General features: G+C 32.1%; 1 protein-coding gene across 3 annotated transcripts in view; it reads left to right on the top strand.

The window, feature by feature from the left end:
- Positions 1–6,714, top strand: part of LOC146530218 (uncharacterized) — a 102,849-nt gene extending 96,135 nt beyond the window's left edge. For all 3 annotated transcript variants that reach the window (XM_085201182.1, XM_085201183.1, XM_085201184.1), the window contains exon 6: positions 1,797–6,714. In XM_085201182.1, coding sequence (XP_085057308.1) covers positions 1,797–2,184 — 388 coding nt within the window. In that variant the 3' untranslated portion in view covers positions 2,185–6,714. The remainder of the gene's footprint in view (positions 1–1,796) is intronic.
- The last annotated feature ends 15,657 nt before the right edge of the window (positions 6,715–22,371 follow it).

Below are 22,371 nucleotides of genomic sequence, written 5' to 3'. Positions count from 1 at the left end.
CGTGCCTATGTTATACTTTACAAATGGCGTTTTATTTTAAAACGATAATTTTATTATTTATTTTGTTTGAAAAAATAACTTTTTCATTTTTGGGAATTATTTTTTTTCCGAATTATATTAGACTTTTATAGAGTAGTTAAAACTGTGGTTTCATTTAAAGTGGTGCTGACAATTCCACCCTGTATATCTGTGTTTGTATCAATAATGAGTTTTTCAGGTAAGAATTGAATTAGGAGATTTATATACATAATTTTCAAATACTAACGAAGTAATGCAACAATCGATGGGAGTGTGATTTTAGTTTATTTTATGATTATAAATAAAAATGAACTTTTTGCTTTAAAACTAAGTATCAGTATTTACAAGTTATCAATAATATTAGCAAGAATTCGTACTTAAGAATTACAAAATTTTAATTTCTAAAAGTTTGTTTAATTATTAATTAAGTGTTATTTGTTCTTAATACTAATCGAAAAACATTTACAGACGCGAAATATTCAGGTTTTGTGTTTATATTGAAATTGAACAGGTAACGTCAGGTGGGTCACTTTGAACCAATTGTCGTTAATGTTACTAGATGCAATTGTTATGCATTAATTTCATATTATTAATTTTAATTTCATAGTAATATTTATATTGATAACAAATAGTCATTATTTAATTTCATTTTTATTCACCTTTATGCTAATTTATGTTTTATAGAAGGTTCTAGCAATTTCGATCTTCCTCTGTTACGTAAGTTTTGTTTTCTAAAGAGGATTCTTACACAATATTAATTAAAATTAATATTATGTTTCTTATATTTTTATGCCCTAGAATCTCTACTTACAGTTATTTAACATTTTCGCCATTGTAGGGATCATATGCATCAATTACATTTTTTTTATGAAAAACTTGAAAATAAAATAAAAATAAAGGCTTTTTAATTATATAGTATTTTCTGTAAACATGTAAATATAAATGTAAAAATGCATGCAACTGATCCTTCCATATTAATTGCTTCACATTATGTAATACACAATAGTATAAATAACAATCATATAAATTTCACTTAGAATGTCTAATGTTGCCAATAAGGCCACACAGAAGCATAAACATAGATGAGTTGCTAGCATTTGAAATTAGTCCAAACATTGTAATTAAAATATTTTTTATAAACTGGGAGTAGTATTCAATTCTATAAAACTTGCTGTCGAAGAATTGTCACATGCCCGATTGAGTTAATATGGTAACTGAATATTTAGTGAATATTAAACTTTTCTAGCAACTAGCTAGCAACTCTAAGGGTTGCCAGCCCTATTAATATGGTCTTATTTGGTGTCACATTATAGTAAAGCTTGTTATTAAAGAAGAGTGGAAATAAGGAGAATGTTTTAAGTCAATATATATTTATAATGTCTCCCATTAGTTCCTGAAACTTTTAAACTAATGTTTTTATTATACAAGGCTTGATGTACATTTGACGTCCTTATTCTCCTTTCATTTACACTCAACTACATTATTATATTTTAACATTACTGCCATTATTTGCTAAGCATGTAGTCGTCATCTCGTACAACGCTATTTAATTCTTAAATTGATTGCATGAGCGCATTTTACTTTCACTATTAGAATGGGCTTGCAACCCGTGTTCAAACTGCAAACACACTCCCAAATCAATATGTTTTAACTAGTATTTGGTGAAATTTTATCAACGATCGAATTGGTTAATTTTGTTTCAGTAAAACCTGTGTTTGCAGTCACATTGTGTGTGGCTTCCTTGGCTTACAATAATATAAATTAAATAAACATTTCAGGATCGAAGACGAATGGGTGCCGGAGAGCGAAGTGAAACGTATAAAACGTGTGGAGATAGCCGCCCTCCCGGCCCACACGAAAGTGATGCTGTACGAGCAGTTCTGCTCGTCGTACCGCAAGGCGGCGTCTCCTCCTCCCGCACGGCGCGCCCCCGCCGCCTCCGCTGCTCCCCTGCGCCTGCTGCCCGCGCGCCAGTGCACCTCCTCGCGTCTCCTCAACAACCTCATAGCCAAGCAGCGCCGCGAGCGCAACGACTGCAGCGCCACCAACATGCCTATGGCTCTCGAGGACCAGGACACCAGCGAGCGCGTCGAGGTCTCCGGCGCCAAGAAGAGGAAGATGGGCCGCAAGTACGGGGGCGCCTCGTTCATGCCGTGCGGTCGGTAGCCTGCTATCGTGAGCTTCGACAGATGTTGATTCTACCGGTCGACGATATCGCCACTAGGTAATCGATTATCGCCAAAGATACGTCGATCGATATGGCTAGTATCCCGTTCAACGTTCAAAACAAGACTGATTTAATTTTGTATATGATATTGAAGGGTTGAAACGATCATTCGATATTTCGAACGAACAAATGTGTGTATATATTATATATATAGGAAATGTATAAAGATAGGTGACTTGTAAATTAAATGGGGGCGAGTTTTATTTAGTTTATTCACGACGGAGCAGTCTGAGTAGTGTTAAGTTAGGTTTAAGCGTGAACGACCAGCGTTAAGCATCACTGCCACTGTACATAGTTAGTGTTACTAGTATCGGAATCCTTATGTTTTCGGCTTTTTTGATGTATTGCGTTCGCATATCGATTTTATTTATTAGAATCGAAATGCCAGATGCAAATTCGGTAGTAAGTTTAGGGAAAACCGCTTTAATTATTGCGTAAAGCGTAATGGTGTTTTGATGGGATCTATACAATAAAACAACGAGATCCCTTAGTCTCTTATGTTGGTAGTCCCGAGTAGGTAATTTGCTTTTGCTTCCGAGGTGCCAACTTTACTAGATGTGGATGTAGTTCGGTTAAGAGTGATCGAGTATCACAAAGTGCCTCTACGTAGTCCAAGTGCAGTGTTACCAACACACAAATAATATTTAAATAATGAAGAATATTTAAAACAACAGTTTGCATTGAATACTGCCTTATATAATAATATATTGATACGACCCTAAAATCAAGTGTTTAGAAAATCATACCATAGATAAAAATAACAATTCCTACGTTATTATTTCTTAAAGGTTGGAAACACTGCTTCGTCCTACATAAGCCGTGTTCACTTTATATCAGATTTTACGCGTAGTCATATCAAGCATATAGTTTTTGTATTAGACGCCATTTTGATACGTTTTTACTATTTGCGTGTGAAAGCGAATTTGTTTGTTTTACAGAATCAACAACTGTCTACCATTTTATGTTATTGTTGTGTCACGTTTGGATAGTTTCTCTGAAATGGTGGTAATATTATAAAAAATAAGACAAATATATGTTTTTTTAATTGCAGGTAAAACATTACACAGTTTGTAACATTTTGAACCAATTGTTTACATAAAATCCGGTCAGTGTATCCGAGCGCGACACAAAAAGTCACTGCCATTAAAAGTTGTGTTTAGTTTTACATAATAACTTAACATCGACGATTTTATAGCAATAAACAATATGTGATAAGATAATTGTATAACCGATATTATTTTCCACGCACAAGATTTTTTAATGTTTTTTTTTGTATCGGAATCCAATAAATAGCTTAGCAAGTAGTCATAATGTTCCATTAACGCATTTGATGGCAATAATTGTTGGTGAACAAGAGTTTTTAAAGGATATTCACTCGATTTTCCTAGAACAAAGTCGATTCAGATAAGATTTTTTATTTTTTTTCACATTAAGGATAGAAAAGTATTTTAGAAAATATATGAAAATTTGAACGAATGGGACTTTAAACTAGCTGCTTATGTTCACAGTCCAAGCACTAACCATCTGAACCATACGCTTGATAAGAATTTACGGCTTATTTCTCAGATGTCTTGGACGCTAAACATAACGGGTTCGAGTCATGCTACGTTTAAACTTTTATATATTTTCTAAAATAATAACTTCTATGTTTCAAATATTTTTTTACAAATAACACTTTGTTCTATGAGAATTGAATTGTATCAGAATTAAGGCCTTAAAAGACAAAAACTATATAAATAAACACCAAAATTACTTTTAATGACGATAGAAATCAAGAGAAGATGTATAAATGTCATTAGTAAATTTTTTTGTATCTTTGAATTCATTTTTATATTTAGTTAAATTTTTGTATGACAATATACGTTTTCTTTTTGGTTTCTTGATCTAATGAATACCTTGTATGGAAATGTGTTTGAAGTAAATTGTTTTATTGTCCTTATTGTTTGTAAAAACAATACTATAAGTTGTTTAGTTGAAATTCAATTTTAGCTTTTTTATGATTAGTACTTTTAATAAATATTTTATTATTATTGACGATTTTTAAAAAAATATTTTTATTGTATAATACAATTTTGCGAATGAAACAGTTTGCTTTAGCAAAACAATAAATGATATGTTGGTAATGTCCATAGCAGAATTACTAGATTTAGATGTTTTATAAACACTATACAGATGTCAATGCCTTGTTAGGAGTAAGGTATACAATAATATACAAAATATGATGATTTTAAATAAATAATGAGAAATTAAATACAATATTGTGTTCTGCTCACGCGATCTCGCTAGTATCTTTAGTTTTAGAAGTAAGTTAGGTAATGGCGGACACTTTTATATGGACATACCTTGATATTTTTATACACGAGTTGTTCTTTGCCTTTGCAAAGTCGTATGCAATTGTGGCGATGGCTCGAGGCTCGTCCATGTATAGAAGTTGGTGTCGCCATCTCTTTCTAATATTTGCTTAGAGGTGTGTGGGAAAGGGACAGACAGACATGTTAGGTTACGCGTTGCCCTCTAGATTGTTAAGGTTAAGAAAGTATATTATTGAATGGCGTCACTTAGTATTTGAGCAAATGAACGTAGAATATTTCGAATCAGGTCTTAGTTCGATTTCTCGTTTTAAAAAGTTCATATAATAATCAATTGCTCCAATACAAGGTGTCTTGTAAATGAAATTTTAAAATGAATATTGTAATAGGAAATTGTAACTTGAGTAACTTCGTTATTGTACATCTTGCTGTCCTTGTCGTTCGTATAGTTGTATGAGAGAGACGGCAATATGCAATCTTGAACTTATTTCTAGTAGGTATGGACCCAAAGAAGTGTTAGGAAAATTTCTTAAAAGTTATAGTAGTCAAGTTGGTGCCTGAACGTCGATGTGGTATCGTAATTTTACTTTAAAATTTTCTTTTGGAAAGCTTCCAATGTACTGATTTTTTTCTTAATAAATTAAAACGCTACTAGACTAATGTCTTCTCGCACTGATAGTAGTGCCATAATTGGCTCACGTTTGTATAATCTAATTTAATAGTCAAATACGACACCAAATTCAGAATTACAAAATTGATTACAATTTTGTGGACTTATTTGATCTCATTCTTCCAATCGGCAGTGACAGATCGTTCGTTTGTTAGTTCGGCCGACATCGAGGCGGGAACATGGCGTCGAAACATGTTCAAATAAAGCAATAATACTTTACTCTAATAACTTACAGAGTTGCCTATATTTTTGACGATTTTTATAATGAATTTAAATCTTAAAATGTATGTGTGCATGGCAATTCTATAGACGCTGTTTCTCTCTTCGATGCCCTTTCAATTTCCACTTGTAAAAGCTACACAATTCGGCCTAGAACGAGTCAGTACAAATTGAATTTTTTGCTGTATATTTAATAAGATAACGGTTACTTTAGTGTTTTGAAACTTTTTATATTTGTAACGGATAAGTAATCGCTTAGATTAGAACGACCGTTCGAGAGTTAGGCAGAGAGATATTTTGTGACCGTAAGTCTTACCGGCGACTAAATTGTAAAGTAATATTTGATGAAATAGTTATATTTTTATCACTGCCACCATTTATAGTCATAGGACGCGAGGTGAGGCCTCGGCTTGCTCAGGGGAAGTAAAATTAAATTTTAAGTTAATTGTTAATTTTATTGGAGAACGTAGCTTTCTTTGATGTAACTCAAAAATGTGTATTTATTTTGAGTAGCAATTGTTTTCCATTATGACTGATACGCATTTCGAGTGACGTGAAAAACGTGAAACGCGTAGAAAGCGTGTTTAGCGTGAAAACGTGTTAGACGTGAAGGCGTGAATCACATTACGGCTGCAATCGCATGTACAAACAAGTAAATCTTGATCCGAAACATGGCGCCACTAGGCTAAGTAGTACGACAGTAGAAAATGGTAGCATAATTGTCGACGTTTCGGTCAGGCTTTACAAAATTGTAAATAGTTAAGTATTTATTGCCAAGTATTACGGCAGAGGTAATTTGCTTCGCGCCTGGGAATGTTGGACGATCCCGGGATTCCCCGGGGTTTTTGGCAATCTGGGAAATCCCCGGATCGCGATTAGTGTTAGTACGCGAGTTTTCAACATGTTTCCTATATTGCGTTTATTATAAATGTTCTTTATTGTAAATTTTTGAAATTCAATAGTAATGTATTCCGAATATTGTGCACTACCTATTCAATTTGTAGATATTTAATTATATATAGTATAATGTTTACGCGTTCTTATTTGCTTGACCCTGGATTTGTGATCCGTTATATATTATAATTTACACCCCGGAAGGGATCTACCTCAATTAATTTATCACACGTTCGGGCATAATAATAGTAAATTAAAAACTTAATTGAATTTAAAATTTGTTCAATGTAGTAAATGTAAGGTATTTTTTTTAAATATGATTTGTCCACAAGTCACAAGTACTGTATCTTATATTAAATACATATTGTATGATTGATTATAATGTGTTTTATTCGATCTTTTATTTCTAAATTTATTTATTGTATATAATAAATAGCTTAAAATAAATAGCTTTTGGACTATGTGCTAAATATATGCATTTGATTCTAAACTTATTTTACCCAATCTAGTATTGAAGTTATTTAGTGAAATATATAAAAAAAATAATAAACTACATTTGGTATAGTCCTTGCCCCATGTTAGAAGTTTTTCCCGATCTAGGTAAGACTAATGGCGTTGTGTATCGCCACCTAGCGATGTCTATAAAAAGGTGGGCCTTCTATTATATTAATGACAAACAATTAATAATAAGACAAAAAATACAATATCTTGTAATTATCTTAAGGAAAAAACATCTAATCTTTTCCATTATAGACGTAGATCTTAATACGGGCGGTGTTTTTAATATCCACTCGCAACTATAATTACTTATTACTATAATTCCCTTTCCTGGCCTGGTAAGAAAAAGAGCGACGTTAGGTTCCGCCATTTAACAAGCAATGTTTCAATTGGGCAGAAACAGTCTTAATTAGATTCTTTGTGTATAACCTGCTGTATGCAGGTGATCCGTTAAGCTAAATAAATACTCAGGATGGTTAAGAAAGTAATGAGACAATCAGTGCCGGTTTTAGCACTACCGGCGCCCTGGGCGAAATTTTTTCGGCGCCCCCTAACTCTTTTATTAGGCATTCAAAGTCTATGTTTTCTGCAATTTTATTTTCAGTTGTTAAGATCACTTTGTTTTTTTTTTAGATATCAAAGTCGACGATGACTTTGTTTTTTTTTTTTTAGATCTTAGACCATTTTAAAAGGCATCAAGTCCCCTAAGCCGCACCGGGCAGCAAATACCCAATACATCTTTGCGCAAAGGGCCTTAAACGGGCGTCTACGGCGCCCTTTTTATCCGGCGCCCCTGGGCGGTCGTCCAGCTTCGCCCTACCCTAACGCCGCTAGTGGAGACAATCAACACTACAAGCATATAAAAGCGCGTCTATCTCCACCTCAAAGGCCAGCAACGCACCTGTAGCTCCTCTGGGGTTGTGTGGGTTGTGGGCGATGGTGATCACCATCAGGTGACCCGAACGCTCGTTTGCCTTGTCCTTTTTCCATAAAAAAAAATATAGCATGGGTAGGCCGAGGGGGCCTTATGTTAATTAAGACACTCCGTTCCCCACTTTCCACCAAATTTTCAAGGCATTGCGTGTTAAGCGGCAGAACTCAACGCCGGGCTTTTGCCGGGCGAAGATATGAAAATATTAATAAATTCATATTCTCGAGTGAGAATCGAACCCCCGAACGTCACGCGTATTTCTTCGCTTTCCTTGTTAAAAATATATTTTACAATTGTATATAATATTAATGTAGTTACTAAATGCATTTGATTCTAAACTTCAAGGTTGCAATATGACACCCGTTGCACCCGTTAGCCGTGCAAAATAAACAATGGTAGATAGTGGATACTTAGATATATAATGCTTTTATTTAGATAGTTTGTTCAAATTATATATTTTCAATTATTATTTAAATGTATGAGTAGGTATATATCTTATATAAAGATATAAAAAATAGCTTCCACAAATTTGATAATTAATAATTGTATAGTAGCTTTTTAAGTAACAAAATAATATAATTTTATAATTAGTCTACGTCTATAACTTCTTTATTATTAAAAAATAACGTCAATTCTTGCAGGTATAAATGCACATATCTTTCCCTTAATATACATTTTGCATGTGATAGTGTTAAAAATATAACTAATTATTAACTAGCTAAAAATCCATTCTTTTCTCCTATTTCAGAACAATCATAGAGTTAAACAATTTTCTTTTTAAGGTAGGCAGAAGGAATCTAGTATGAAGAAGGGAAAACGGAGTGATTTTGCACCACTTTCCGTAGAAAATATTTCAATTCCCGAGCGGCAATAGAACCCACCACGTCTCGTTCCCAGTCACACGCTTCTGCCTCTGCGCCACCACCATGATCTAAAACCAAATTGATTGTAATAATTCGTAAAATATGTATTTTATAACTGATACGCCGTGGGTTTTTAATAAGAAATAACATACGGCATAATTGTCTAAAGCTTCCGTTTAGCGATAACATTATCAGAAGTAAGCTAAGTATCATTACTAGGCTTGTTAAATGGATTCTTAGAACAAGATGGTATTAATATATTTAAAAAAACGTTTAAAATTAATATAAGGCCGTTGGGGTGTAGCGTCACAGCATCTAACTCTAAACGCGACGGTTCTGGGTTTGATTCTCACTTCCTTATTTATTTTCATTTCCTTATTCATGTTACAAGACAAAGTTGAATCCCGCTATGCAAAATTATATATTACAATACTTGAAGACTTTCAATTTATGAAAAAAATCATTTGACGTCAATTTCTAAGTAGGCATTTTCCTATAGTTTCCAATTACTTTTGATCGCATTGTTATTCGCCGATGCAGTGTTCCCTTACAGCTAGCGGAGTTATAATTTTACGCCGGGAATGCAAACGGCAAATGTTTCACAAGGCAACCCGACACTTCGCTAACCAGGCGGCACCAACGGCGGCCCGCTAGAACACTTCTTTATTCACTTCTTTATAAATTCATATTTTGGTTTTATTATAGAAAAAAATGTGTTTGTAACTATTTAGAAAGTAATGGTAATAATTGAGGACCGTTAATGTGACGGTTGTTGATTCGATTCCTTCTCGGAGAAATTAAATATTTAATATATTCATTTCCTTTCTTTGGTAACGAGGCAAAGCGGGAGTTGAATTCCGCCACTCAATACGCAATGCTTCGAGAATAGGGCGGAGAGTGGAGAACGGAAGTTTCTTAAAGGCGACGAAGTGTTTTAACACTAGATTTCCAGGTTCCTTCTAAATAGCCTGTTATATGCGAGATACAGACTTTAGCCAAACAATTTACACTAATTAATTATCATATTTTCTTAAATAAAATAACTAAACCTTTTTTAAAAGGCTAAGTTCTCATAGTAACTAACAATAAGCATAAGTTTCCTTTATACACCTTACTGTGGTTATTTTTACAGGTATGATAAATTAAGTTGGTATATACAGGTCAGGTTTATATCATCACCGCTGGAGTTTTCATTTAACTATTTCTGAAAGATAATAAATAATGTGTAAGTGATTCAAAAATTAAGAAACACTGACAGACAGACAAAAAACAAACTAACAGACAGATAAATATTTTTCAAATCATAGATTCGTGTTCTATTACTATTTAATGTTTTTTAAAATTATTCAAGTTTTTGGAAAATAATAAACTTAAAGCTTTTATAGAAATGTTGTATCTGTGAGCCAGTTTTTTATAATTTATTATATTTATAGGCTATATTTAAGATTTTAATAATTTTAATTTTTCAAGTTAAAGCTGTTATTTTTTAAACTTTATTTAATTAAACATTCCTAAGTTAAGTTGAGTAAATATTCCTTTTACATATGTTATCGACAATAATTTTAAGTGGTCATTTATTTTAGTTTCTTAATTAAAACATCTAATATATAAATAGAAAATTATATACATATTTGCTTTAATAAAACCTTCAAAATATATAAAAAAACGGATCTTTGCCTTCATGTGAGAATGTATTATGTTATGATTTCAAAATATTTAAATTTGCTTTTTAGAATTGAATGATATTAATGTTAACATTAATTTATCTATACTCTAACCCAGTTATGGCGGAAAATAAAAAAAAACACATATATACTTATATATATATATATATGCATATATTCTAAAAGGCCGCCTTTGAAAGGTGTGCTCCACGATCCACGCTCAAGAGGTCTCGTTGAACACGTCGCGTTTCCTAAAGACAAAGGGTTAGAAGAGCGATGTAGGCTGTCATACCTTCCAGGAAAGCCGAAAGCTACGACTATGTGCTAGGTATACATATACTTGTATGTATATATAAGGAATGTGTTGTAATGAATAAATGTGATGCTGCTACAGATAAAAATATCCCATCAAAAACATAAATGTAAAATGAAAGCCAAGTTCTGTAATAAAACGTATGCTTTCAGCGATAATAGAAGTGAAATGTAAATGTATGCCAAGTTCAATGGTCAGTCCTGAAATTTATTTTTAACAATATAAAATATTTTAAAACAACTGAAAATGCCCATTCTTCTTACAACTTGGAGACTTTATTTATGTGTAATATCTGACTTGGCTAGTTTTCAAATTAATTTACATCGATATAAATGAATATATTCAAATTCTATTCTATTCAGATTCTATTGTAAATTCATATCATAGAAATCATCGTGTTGTTTTAGATGGCATACGTAAGTAATAGTGAAGTTAGTCTACAAAACAAATAAAATATTTACTAACGTGTGCAACATAAATAAAAGCAACATATATAAATAATGCATTGCTCTTATATTATGCCAGGCGTTACACTATAAGTAAATGTTCCTAATTGAATCTATTTATTGAAATATTATAAGAAAATATTAAAAAAATACTAGTTACGGATTTTTCCCTTTACATACACCCAATTACTTAACCGGATGCTAAATTTCACCATTCTAGGTCATCTGGAACTTGGTTAACATTAAGGTCTATAGGTCAGTCGCTTCAAATGGTTCGTGTAAAATAACACACGGTGCTGCTCGCCAGTTCTGAAACCCAGAACTTGGCACGCGCTTCCGCGCGTTTAAAATTTTTGTATTCATGTATTTATTTAGTAGTTAACAGGATTATTTAAAATTTTTTTTATTGCTTTGAATATAAAGCGGACTTCTCCACCTCAATGCGTGCGTCTGTTTATTGTAGTTCGAGCCACGACATCCCAACAAAGTTAGAAATATCTGTTAATATAAAATAAAATGTTATAATATACTTAATCTTTTGGCTATTGTTCATATATTTAGAAAAATAATTTGTTTTGTATTTTACATCACTAATTTTCTAGATGGTAGTATGCCGGGGTGCAACGGCCGCGAAAATTCAGATTACAACCCTTAACCCTTTTATGCTCTGCGGAATATAATTGCTAGTACTCAAATTACGTGGCATGATACAGAAATATTGTTAAAAATGAGATTTTTTTCAAGGCAGCAGAATTATTTTTTATACAAAACTATAAATTCATATTGACTTCATTAAAGGAGTCTATCTGTGTATATATATATACTTACATATATATATATATATATATATATATACTTACCTAATAATATAAAGATGTTTGCCAAAAAAAGAAAATTGCGTGTCATCGTTGCTTTCTTGGCGTTATTGCGATTTATCTGAATATATACTGCACTTTGGGATTGGGTTGTTATATTTAATTTATAAGCTAATATCTAATTTAGAATTTCACTTAAATGTAAAACTAAAAATTATACAATTTAATTAAAAAAATAATTATTATAAGTATACGTTGTTGAACTTTTATCAAATATAAAAAATATATTATATATATGGAAAGATAAAATTTTTTGTTTAATGATAATCAAGTTCTTCTAGCCATTTTCCGATTAAAAGCTAAACCCAATTACATTGCATCTAACGGCTTTTATTATTACTCAATCATAAGTTTATTCCCATAATAAAATACAATTAAAATATAATAAAAGAATAAGAATCTCTGGCAAAACTCATGATGCAGCATCAGCAGGTCGACATCAGCGACGCGCGCCCGCCGCCGGCCACTCCTGCGCCGCCCGCCGGTCTCGTCAACACACTACTATGTAAGTTACTTATATATTTGTATTAAGATTAATAATATTAGCTTTAAGTTTAAGGGAGTTAATCTTGAATTGTATCTAAGTATATATCATTAACAATTCCATATAATCGCGAAAAGAAAAACTATATTATATATTTTTGATTTTGATGAAAGTTTCTTTGGTATATGTACTTAAATTAAATATAAATTTAATACTAAGTAAAGAAAGCGTTGCTTGTAGGTATTTAATGTTTTTTTAATATTATTTTGTTAGAAAAGCTTTAAACGAGCTTTAGCATTGACTTTTTAAAAAAAACTATATTAACTCGCAAGTTTTTTTAAATAATTTATTTTATATGAAGATCCTTATGTAAATTATTGAAAGTTATAATTATTATATTTTAAAAATTGTGTAACATGAACATATTCCAAAAAACGTATAAATTTTTTTGCAAAAAAATTTAATATTAATGATTCTATTAAAAATTTTACTTATCTATCGAATTGGAACGCCATGCGGATAACTTTAACGAATGTGTGTTTTGCCACTAGGTGTTCTCTCTCTACCATGCTACGTGTGGGGTAAAGTTTTGATATTTTAACAAATGATTACCATCATTAATTTGTTTTGACATCAACAATGTCTGAAGAATACGAAAGAACAAGAAGTAGAAGAAGTTCAGGTTTGAAATGGCCATTACCTCACAGTCACGTGGTCTCTGCGGTACAACGTGTGATGTGACGTAGTGGAAGTCTCGACCTGGATATACAACATTAGCTTAGAAACAAGAAGACATAAGAAGAGAAGGAAAACGTTGAACATTTGATATTGATTTTGTAATATTTTAATTTGGCTGTTTGTGTTTAGTTAAAATAAAAGCAAATTATTATTAATGTAAAAAATGTAATATAATTCAGTCGTAGCTCAGTAAGGACGCTAAAGCTTACTTAGGTAGAGCACTTGGCTGGTTTCCCAAAGAGGCGCGGGTTCGAGTCCCGTTACGTAATTTTTTTTAATACTTTTGTATTTTAATATTATTTTGTTAGGAAAGCTTTCAACGAGCTTTTGGATTGACTTTTTTAAAAAAACTAAGTTAACTCGCATGTTTTTTTAAATATTTTTTTATATGAAGATCCTTATGAAAATATTGTAAGTTATATTATATTTAAAAAATTATGTAAATCGGACGAATTTTTCGCAAAAAAAATAAAGTATTGATATTTTTATTATTATTAATATTTTAAAAATTATTAATACATTAATTTTTAAAAATTTTACTTACGTCTCGAATTGGAGCGGAGAGTGGATAACAGAATGTTTTTACACTAGTTGCTACTCTACTATACTACATGTGGGATAAAGTTCTAATATTTTAGCAAACTACGAACGTTTAAATCTTCTTATCATCAACAATGTCTGAAGAAGAAGTAAGAACAAGAAGTAAAAGACGTTCAGGTTTGAAACGGCCATTACCTCACAGTCACGTGGTCTCTGTGATACAACGTGTGATGTGACGTAGTGGAAGTCTCGGCCTGGAGATGCTACGAGAGTTTAGAAACAAGAAGAAATAAGAAAAAGGCAGAAAACATTAAAAAATTCTAATCTATTGTGTTGTATTAATTTTGTAATATTTTTAATTGGCTGTTTATGTTTAATTGACGTAAAAATTATTTATTAGTAACTTATTAGTGTGACTTACAACTTAGCATGAGAAAGATATTAAAAAACATATTAAGCTTCGGTGCTAGCTCAATAATGACGCTAAAGCTTAATTAGGTAGAGCACTTGCATGGTTTCCAAAGGGGCGCAGGTTCGAGTCCGTTACGTTATTTTTTTAATGCTTTTGTATTTAAATATTTTTTTGTTGGAATATATAATAAAAAAAATTTTGTAATTCTATTTTCGTAATTCTCACTCAGCCTTTTAATAGTATGTAGGTAAGTTAAATTTGTACAGATTTAATTTTTTATTCATTATTTTATAACATTTCTAATAAATGAAAAAAATATTTTTCTTTTATAACAAGTATACTTACTAATAACTTAAAATTTTCAATGTCATACAAAAACCTTAGTAGGTGAAACAAATGACAAGTATGTACACTCATTTCCATACAACCATAGCTCGCCGTGTTCTCATAAATAATGTAATATGCTTCTATTTTACTTTGATAAAGTTTCACTTATCACTTTAGTTCAGAATCTCATTAGAACAGTGTTTCAGGATCTCCCCCTGAATATACCAGGAGACGAGTTTAGAACTATTTTTAGATTGTGTTCGTCACGTATTGCAATGTCATTAATTGATATTAATGAAAGTATCAGTTTTAAGTGTATTTTTTAATGATAATACTTTTTATTTTCAATATTTTCAGTAGTGTTAAATTAATATTTCTTATTTTTCATTTTATATTTTTATTATAGGATTGTAAGCAAGAACAAAGGTAAGTTTATTTAATATTTTGTTTTGTTACTCGGTTGCAATTTATCAAACTGTTTTTTTCTGTTTAGATGATATTATGTAGCTAATAATAATAAGATTACTTAAAATATTGAGGCTGTCGCGGCGCAGCGGCACAAAGGTGTGACTGTAACGCGACGGTTGTGGGTTCGATCTCCACTTGAGGAAGTGAAATATTTATTTACGCTTATATTTCCATTTCTTCGCTTTAGTGCCGAGGCAAAGCGCGGCGTTGAGTTCTGCTACTCAACAAGCAATGCCTCCAGAATTCGGCAGAAAGTGGGGAACAGTGTGTTTTAACACAACGTTCCCTTTGCCTATTTTTTTTTATATTACACATAAGACTGATCATTTTGAAATAAGATTAAAGCTTCAGTATTATATACAGGAGCATAGAAAGAAGTTTCAGAGTTTAAAATTTTGATTAAAAATAAATAAATGACAAAAATATTTAAATCATATTATTAAATTTTAATAAATATATTTGTATTTGAATGAGTGTTGTTATTTGCCATCACGGCGTCAGCTCGTGGTATCGTATTACCAGGATGCCCGACGTTGCACCACACTGCAGTGGTCACTGTCTAAAACAAATGCTTAGCGAAATTTAACACTCACATCACGAACAATCACGTAGCGTTTAATCAAAATACTGACGTCACCGATATTAGTTTAGCTTGTATTTTCTTAGAAAGACTTTAATATAGATTTTTTAAGTAACAGTAAAGTAGTTAAAAAAGTGGTAATGACATTGAATTTTTTTTAACATTTTCATACTTTTCCAAATTTTGCTGCTTTGCTTTTTGCTTTTTGCTTGAATAACTAAAATAAAAATATTTTTTATCAAATTAATTAATGTCTAAGACTGTGTTTTGATTATATATATTTTCTATTTTCGCCACGTTTAGTATGTAGGTAGGTTATTATGACTAGGTACTGAAGAAATAGAAGAATCATACACTGAGGAGATAGAATAATCATTCTGTGTAAAATTATAGGTATATTATAGAGCAAGGTAGGTAATCTATAGGTAACTTATGGTTCAGTAAATTAACTCTTTCCACAATTATTTTAAAATTATCATATTAAACCTAAAAAAATATTACTACATAGCCTATTAAATGCTATCTTATCGTAAAATTAAAAATTAACCGCCATTAAGGAAGTCAGAACAAAAGGCAGCAATCCCGCACCCCCTTAACAATTACCATAACGCGTTATATAAACAGTGCAGTTAAAATCACCCCCGATGGGGTGCGCTTTTTATCACGAATAACATGCGCCTTAAATGTCTATTACTATTTTAACGCTCGACAATATTTATATTTATATTATATGTATAGGTACCTGCCTGCCTATTAGATAGTATATGTAGCGCGGCGTTGAGTTGCGCGTCTCTACACCATGTTTCGAAAATTTGGCGGGAAATGGGGATCCGAGTGATGTAAAGTTTGGTCCCTTCTGCCATTCCTGTCCTTTTGTATGCTTGTAGCTCACTTATTGTACTAATAACTTAATGACTTATTGTACTATTTCAGCTTGAAAATAAATAAACAGAAGACAAAATATTGTTTTTCATCTACCCACCTTACCATTCGATAATTTCCATTAGGTACTTATGAATTTACAATAAATTAAGAAATATTAATAAAGTAACTCAATATTTTCGACTTATATTCGACAATCCATAGTAATGTATTTCATAAGCCCGGCAAACGAGGGTAGATCCCTAAATTGCTGGGATTTGCGAATAGCGAGATATGAGAAACGAAATCGAAGGACTAACATTGTGCGGCGTAGATATTGCGAACTTAAAAAGATCAATGTTATCTATAAAAAAATCTTTTGACTTTAAAATTTAATCGTAAACTTTAGTAAGTATTTTTACATGTAAATTTAAAAACTAGCGTGTACAAGAACCCAGATATTTTAAAGATGAAAAGTTAAAATTATTTAAGAAGCATGTAAAGTTATAAAAGCACAATATTAATTCTATACACGTTGCTTAATTTAATTTACGGTTTAAATATTTACCGTTTTAAAAATGTCGTAATTTTATGTAGTGACGTGCTACATCAAATATACCTACATATTTTAATTTCACACATGAAGCAAGATAACACTACTCCTACTACTCTGCTAAATGCGTGATACAGCGTGAAGAAAAAAAAAATTGAAACATGGATAGTAGCGGAACCGAACGCCGCACTTTCATTTAGTAGTAGATTGAAAATAATTTAAATATTTTCCCGAGTGGCGAACGAATCTACAATCATCATGTGTACAATTAGACTTTCTCATTACACTGGAAGCGTAATACTATTATTGTTTTCAAAATCCCTCTGCTTACGCTGCTATTACTAAACTACTAAAATATTAATTATTTCGTTTCCTCTTGTGGGAATCGAACTCACAACCTGTTGCGTTTATAATCACACTCCTGCGCGACGACTGGCCTCACTTATACTTATACTTTTATATTATATTTAAAAATCAAAATATAAACGCACGTGTCGTTATAAACATTTCATCGCTTTAAATTTACTTTATTAACAAGTGAAGGGCGGCGCCGTCAATTGCTGCGATATGCCTGCAGGGATGCGTGCGTCGGCTATAGTCGTGTTGGTTTGCAATAAAAATATTCTTGTATTAAACTACCTTATTACCGTGACTTTGATTGTGAAAAGTATAGTTCTGTTCTGTTTTTGAGAAAAGAGGATGTTACACAATAGGATGCATGTGAAGGAGAGGCTGACGCGGCGTAGGGGCACAAGAGTACGCGGTTAATATTTTCATTTCCTCGCTCTGGTAACGAGGCTAGTCCGAGGAAAGTTCCGCCATTCATCTCGCAATGCCTCAAATATTTGGTAGAGAATGGGGAACGGAAGTACGGGTTATCTTAACACTAAGTTCCCAGTTTCCCTCTGCCTATCCTGCTAAGTGCGGGAAACAACGTGAAACTAAAAAAAGAGATAAAATGAAATCCAGCTAAAATACAGCCTACACTTAAAAATTATAAACGTATACAATACTTGTTAAACTTAGTAGCAGTCTAGACAATAGTTAAAAAAAATAAATTAACATATGAGTATATTTAGTATGTAGGTCATAGTATTTTTACATATGTGACAAAATGTAATTCCAATACATATAATGACATTTAAGGACTAATCCGATGATTGATAACAGTCATTAAGCAATGTCATTTTAGGGTTATCCCAAGAACCCTTTTTATCAAACCAGGGATAATACTTCTCATGTATCTAAAAATGGAAGATGTTACGTTGGTTTTGAAGATAATTACATACAACATTTTTCTGCTTTACGCTGTTCTTGCACATAGCAGGGTAGGCAGAGAGAACCTTTGGACCTAGTGTTCAGACACTACGTTCACATTAAGATACTTCCGTTCCCAACTTTCTGCAGAATCCTTGAGGTATTGCGTGTTGAGTGGCGAGAGAGACAGAAAATGAAAATATTTAATATTTCATTTACCCGAATAGGAATCGAACCGGGTCACGACAGTTTCAACAATAATGCATTTAAATGTATTATAAAAACACATTAAAAAAATCTATATAACATCCAAAATCTTAAGAGGAAAACATGGGTGGCGTCACGCCGGCGTTGCCGCGCGACACTGCATCAATCGATACTTCCTGCACGGGGGCAATTTGTCACTTCACTGAGAGACTCAAACCTCTCTGTTGCCATGGGAGAACTTTACGTAGAAATGTGCTAATTAATCTATAATTATAGACTATATTTTAATTGAGTATTTAAATTTTATGTTTTAATTGAGATGATGATATATCTTACAAATTTCATTAAATATAACCATATATTAAATGTGTGAAAAGCAAAGGAGCATAGGCAAAAGTGTGTGACGTAAACGCGATAGTTATGTGTTCAATTCCCAATCAGGAGAATGTAACATTAAACTGTTAACGAGGTGCGAATGGAATGTCTCAGCATTAGGTTCCTTGGTTTCTGTTTCTGTCTACCCCTACCGTAGGTAAGTTGTGCAAACCCTTCTAAGGGGAGTGAATTATTTTAATTATTGCGCTATCGTAGGACAAAATGCGGCGTTGGGTTCCGCCACTGTTTTCTTTGTCTCCTCTGCGGTATTGTTAGACAAAGTATAAAATAAATTGAAAACATTATTGAGTAAAATTTCAAATTGCATATGTCTAAAAAATGAATGCTTATTTATGCGTCAGCTGAAAATGGATAAAATAGTAAAAGCTTAGGATATCTTTATCTTGAAACGTTTACGTTCGTTTCTTCTAAAAATGTATTTTATATCAACAAAGTGATTCAAAAGTCCACTTCACGTAAATGAAAATAAATAAAACGAAACTAGAAAAGCATTAATATCAAGAGTAGCTCTTTTATGTAATCCTTTCAGAATATTATGAGTATAAATAGACTGAATCAATACTGATTTCAGAATCAACTCTGAGTGTGGGATGTTGGCAGACAGCAGAAGATATAAAGATTGGTCGTAGGCGCGCCTGGGGTTTTTATATAATGTGTATCTAAATTAATTTACTTTGCTATATCATTTCATACTTACTTCTTACGACTTTAAATATTTTCTAATTTATATGGAAAAGGTCATGAAAGAGTTCTGCTTAAAAGATAAAATTAAATTAGTACGTTTAAGTAACGGAACCCAACGCCGCGTTTTGCCTCGATTTTCACTCGAGAAAATAGGAATTTTAAATTTGTCATTTCCTCAAGCGGAAATCGAGCCTGCAACCTGTCGCGTTTAGTCACACTTTGTGCTCCTGCGCCACTACTGGCCTTAATCCCTAAACAATTGTAGAAAACCGAGAGAAGTATTATATAATAAGGAATAGCACACAAAACCAAACTAGTTGTTTTATATAGAACAATGCCTATTATTTTTGTAACTATTGATTAAATACAAGAAAAATATTTTAAAATCTCTATTTGTTGTACTTGGCCATTATTTAGCAGAAATATTTTTTCCAATCTACCATTATGTTCTTTGAGAACGTAGTATCGCTGATACTGGAGGAAAGTCACGTAAAAGCATGATGACGACGAAGAGGTTGATGACATTGGACGAGGCGAAAAAGATATGCTGAAGGCGTTTGGCGATCTGTTTTCTATTGTTAAATCATGAAGTGTTAAAAGAAAACCGAAGATATATCGTTATATGTTTGTTAAAAATGTATATATAACATTGTAAGACAGAGGTAAGACGTTGAGTTCGAAACTTGCACGACTTTCAAACGACCGTCTGTTAAGTTATTCAAGAACAATAGTTGTCTTTAAAATAGTAATTATTGTATATCAAGAGTATCTATTCTATAATAAATTTTATATTAAAATTATATTCAACAGAGTACAAACTTTCATAAATCTTGAAATTATTTCGACACAATCTTAATATACATATTAAGGTAATATTTTTTATGTATATACGTTGTTAACCGTTTACAAGTAAATTTAAGTGCGTGAGTGTAGTACTTACTACATTCACGAATTTAATACTTAATTAATTTTTTCGAAACATTCCATGGTGAGTGTTGGAACTCAACGTCGGGTTTTTGCCTTGGTGCCAGAGCGAAGAAAATATTGTATTAATAAATAATAATTCATTTCCCCGAGTGAGGATCGAACTCAAAACCGTAGAGTCACCCTTGTTTCTCTGTACCACGAAGAAATTGTTAATTAAACAACAAGATTGGCATAACGTGGGCTGAGTTTTTCAATCTCTTTGACGACAAAGCCACTATATGTAAAGTTGGCTCATTTCTGTTGGTGAAGAAAATGTGACGTACCTAATATTTCGCTTTGTTTGTAAAAAGAGATTTTATGTTAGTATGTGCTTTTATTTTTTGTTCAATAACAAAAAACTTATTAATACTTTTTTTAAGTTCACACTGTATTTCGCATGACAGGATTGGCAGAGGACCTTGTGTTTAGGAGGCACCTTCCAAGGAGAAGGCCTCTCGGAACCTTGCATGTTAAATGTCTGAATTCGATGTCGTGTTTTTTTCTCTTTCCTTCGAGAGGATTATTACATATTTTTTTAATTTCTTCGCTCTGGTGACTAGGCAAAGCGCGGCGTTGAGTTTCGGAGAATTCGGCGGAAAATGGGGACCAGAGTGTCTTAATAAAAAGTTACCTGCAGATACAGCGTAAAGCTGAAAAAACAGGTCTCAAATTGTAAGCCTAAAACTAGATCTTGTCTACATAATAGCATTACATTACACCAATCCGCTTTAGGAATTCTTTTCTTAGCGCAACAAAGGGCAATTGATTATTATATGACTTCATTAGAACTGCTAAGTAGATTATATTTCCAACTAAATAGATTAATTTTTCAAGGACTTGAAATAATTGACCTTATTTGTAATAATACTTAACATGCGATTTTTTTCATTTTCCATATACCGTTTAAAAATAATGAAATTACTACTAAATTAATTTAGGAAAAAAGCTGTATGAAGATAAATAATGATATAGTTGTTCTACACTTAGGAAAGAAAAATGCTCATTTAGAAAACGTATAAATAAAAATTGAATTCATATCGTTTGTTACAAGTTTCTACATCTGTTGTTCCAAGTGAAAATAAAGTGAAAAATACAATTGTATAATTTCCTACAAAGTAATGCATTGAATTAACATAAAAAGAAAGTATGCGTGATATAAAATCTAAATAATAATGCTGCGAACACATCTTAAGTGGAACGATGACAGTCGAGGGGCATTCGAGCTTGTCTAACAGAGCTACACGGAATGAGCATAGAGCACGTGTCCACCCACGACGCGTGAAAACTCGTATAATTTACATTCAATTGGTCTCTTATATTCGTTAAGACTAGAATCAATCGTGTTTTGATATGAGTTGGTATGTACAAATAAGAGAAATTGTGTTATAAAAATATGTATATGGTCCTACCTAGAAAAATTATACTGTTTTTATATTGAATTTCTAATAAATTTTAAAAATCGAGATGGTGTTACTGTAGAATTTTTGAGGCGGGTTGAGTGGAATTCAACGCTGGGCGTTTTCCTTGGTGCTAAAGCGAAGAAATTAAATTAATAAATAATAATTCATTCCTGTGAGTGAGGATCGAACCCACAACCATCGCGTTACAGTGCACACCCTTGTGCCGATGCGCCACGACAGAAGAAATGAAAATTTTAAATATCTTATTCCGATGGAAATCGAAGTTAAGAGTTAGATTTCTTCTATTTCACATTAATATATAAAGAAAATATGTTAAAAGAACAAATTTGTAGAACATATCTCTATCCGCCTATAAATAAGGAAATCGAAATTACAAGCACTTTACTTTAAAATTTTCAGATTAAGCCGTTTCAGTGCATTTGCTACAATTTCCGAAGTGGAGATTCGGGAAATTATTGCCATTTCCGGTGCGAAGCTTGGCGGAGACAGACAGCTTACTTGCTGATAGTTTGGGCGTTTCCATTCATTATTGGAGAAAATCAATCAATTG

This window comes from Heliconius melpomene, chromosome 17, assembly GCF_056956725.1.
Source record: "Heliconius melpomene rosina isolate 202511_hmr_F chromosome 17, ASM5695672v1, whole genome shotgun sequence".
NCBI lineage: Eukaryota > Metazoa > Arthropoda > Insecta > Lepidoptera > Nymphalidae > Heliconius > Heliconius melpomene.
The sequence above is the reverse complement of the archived record's forward strand: the minus strand, read 5'-3'. Positions and strand labels throughout refer to the sequence as shown.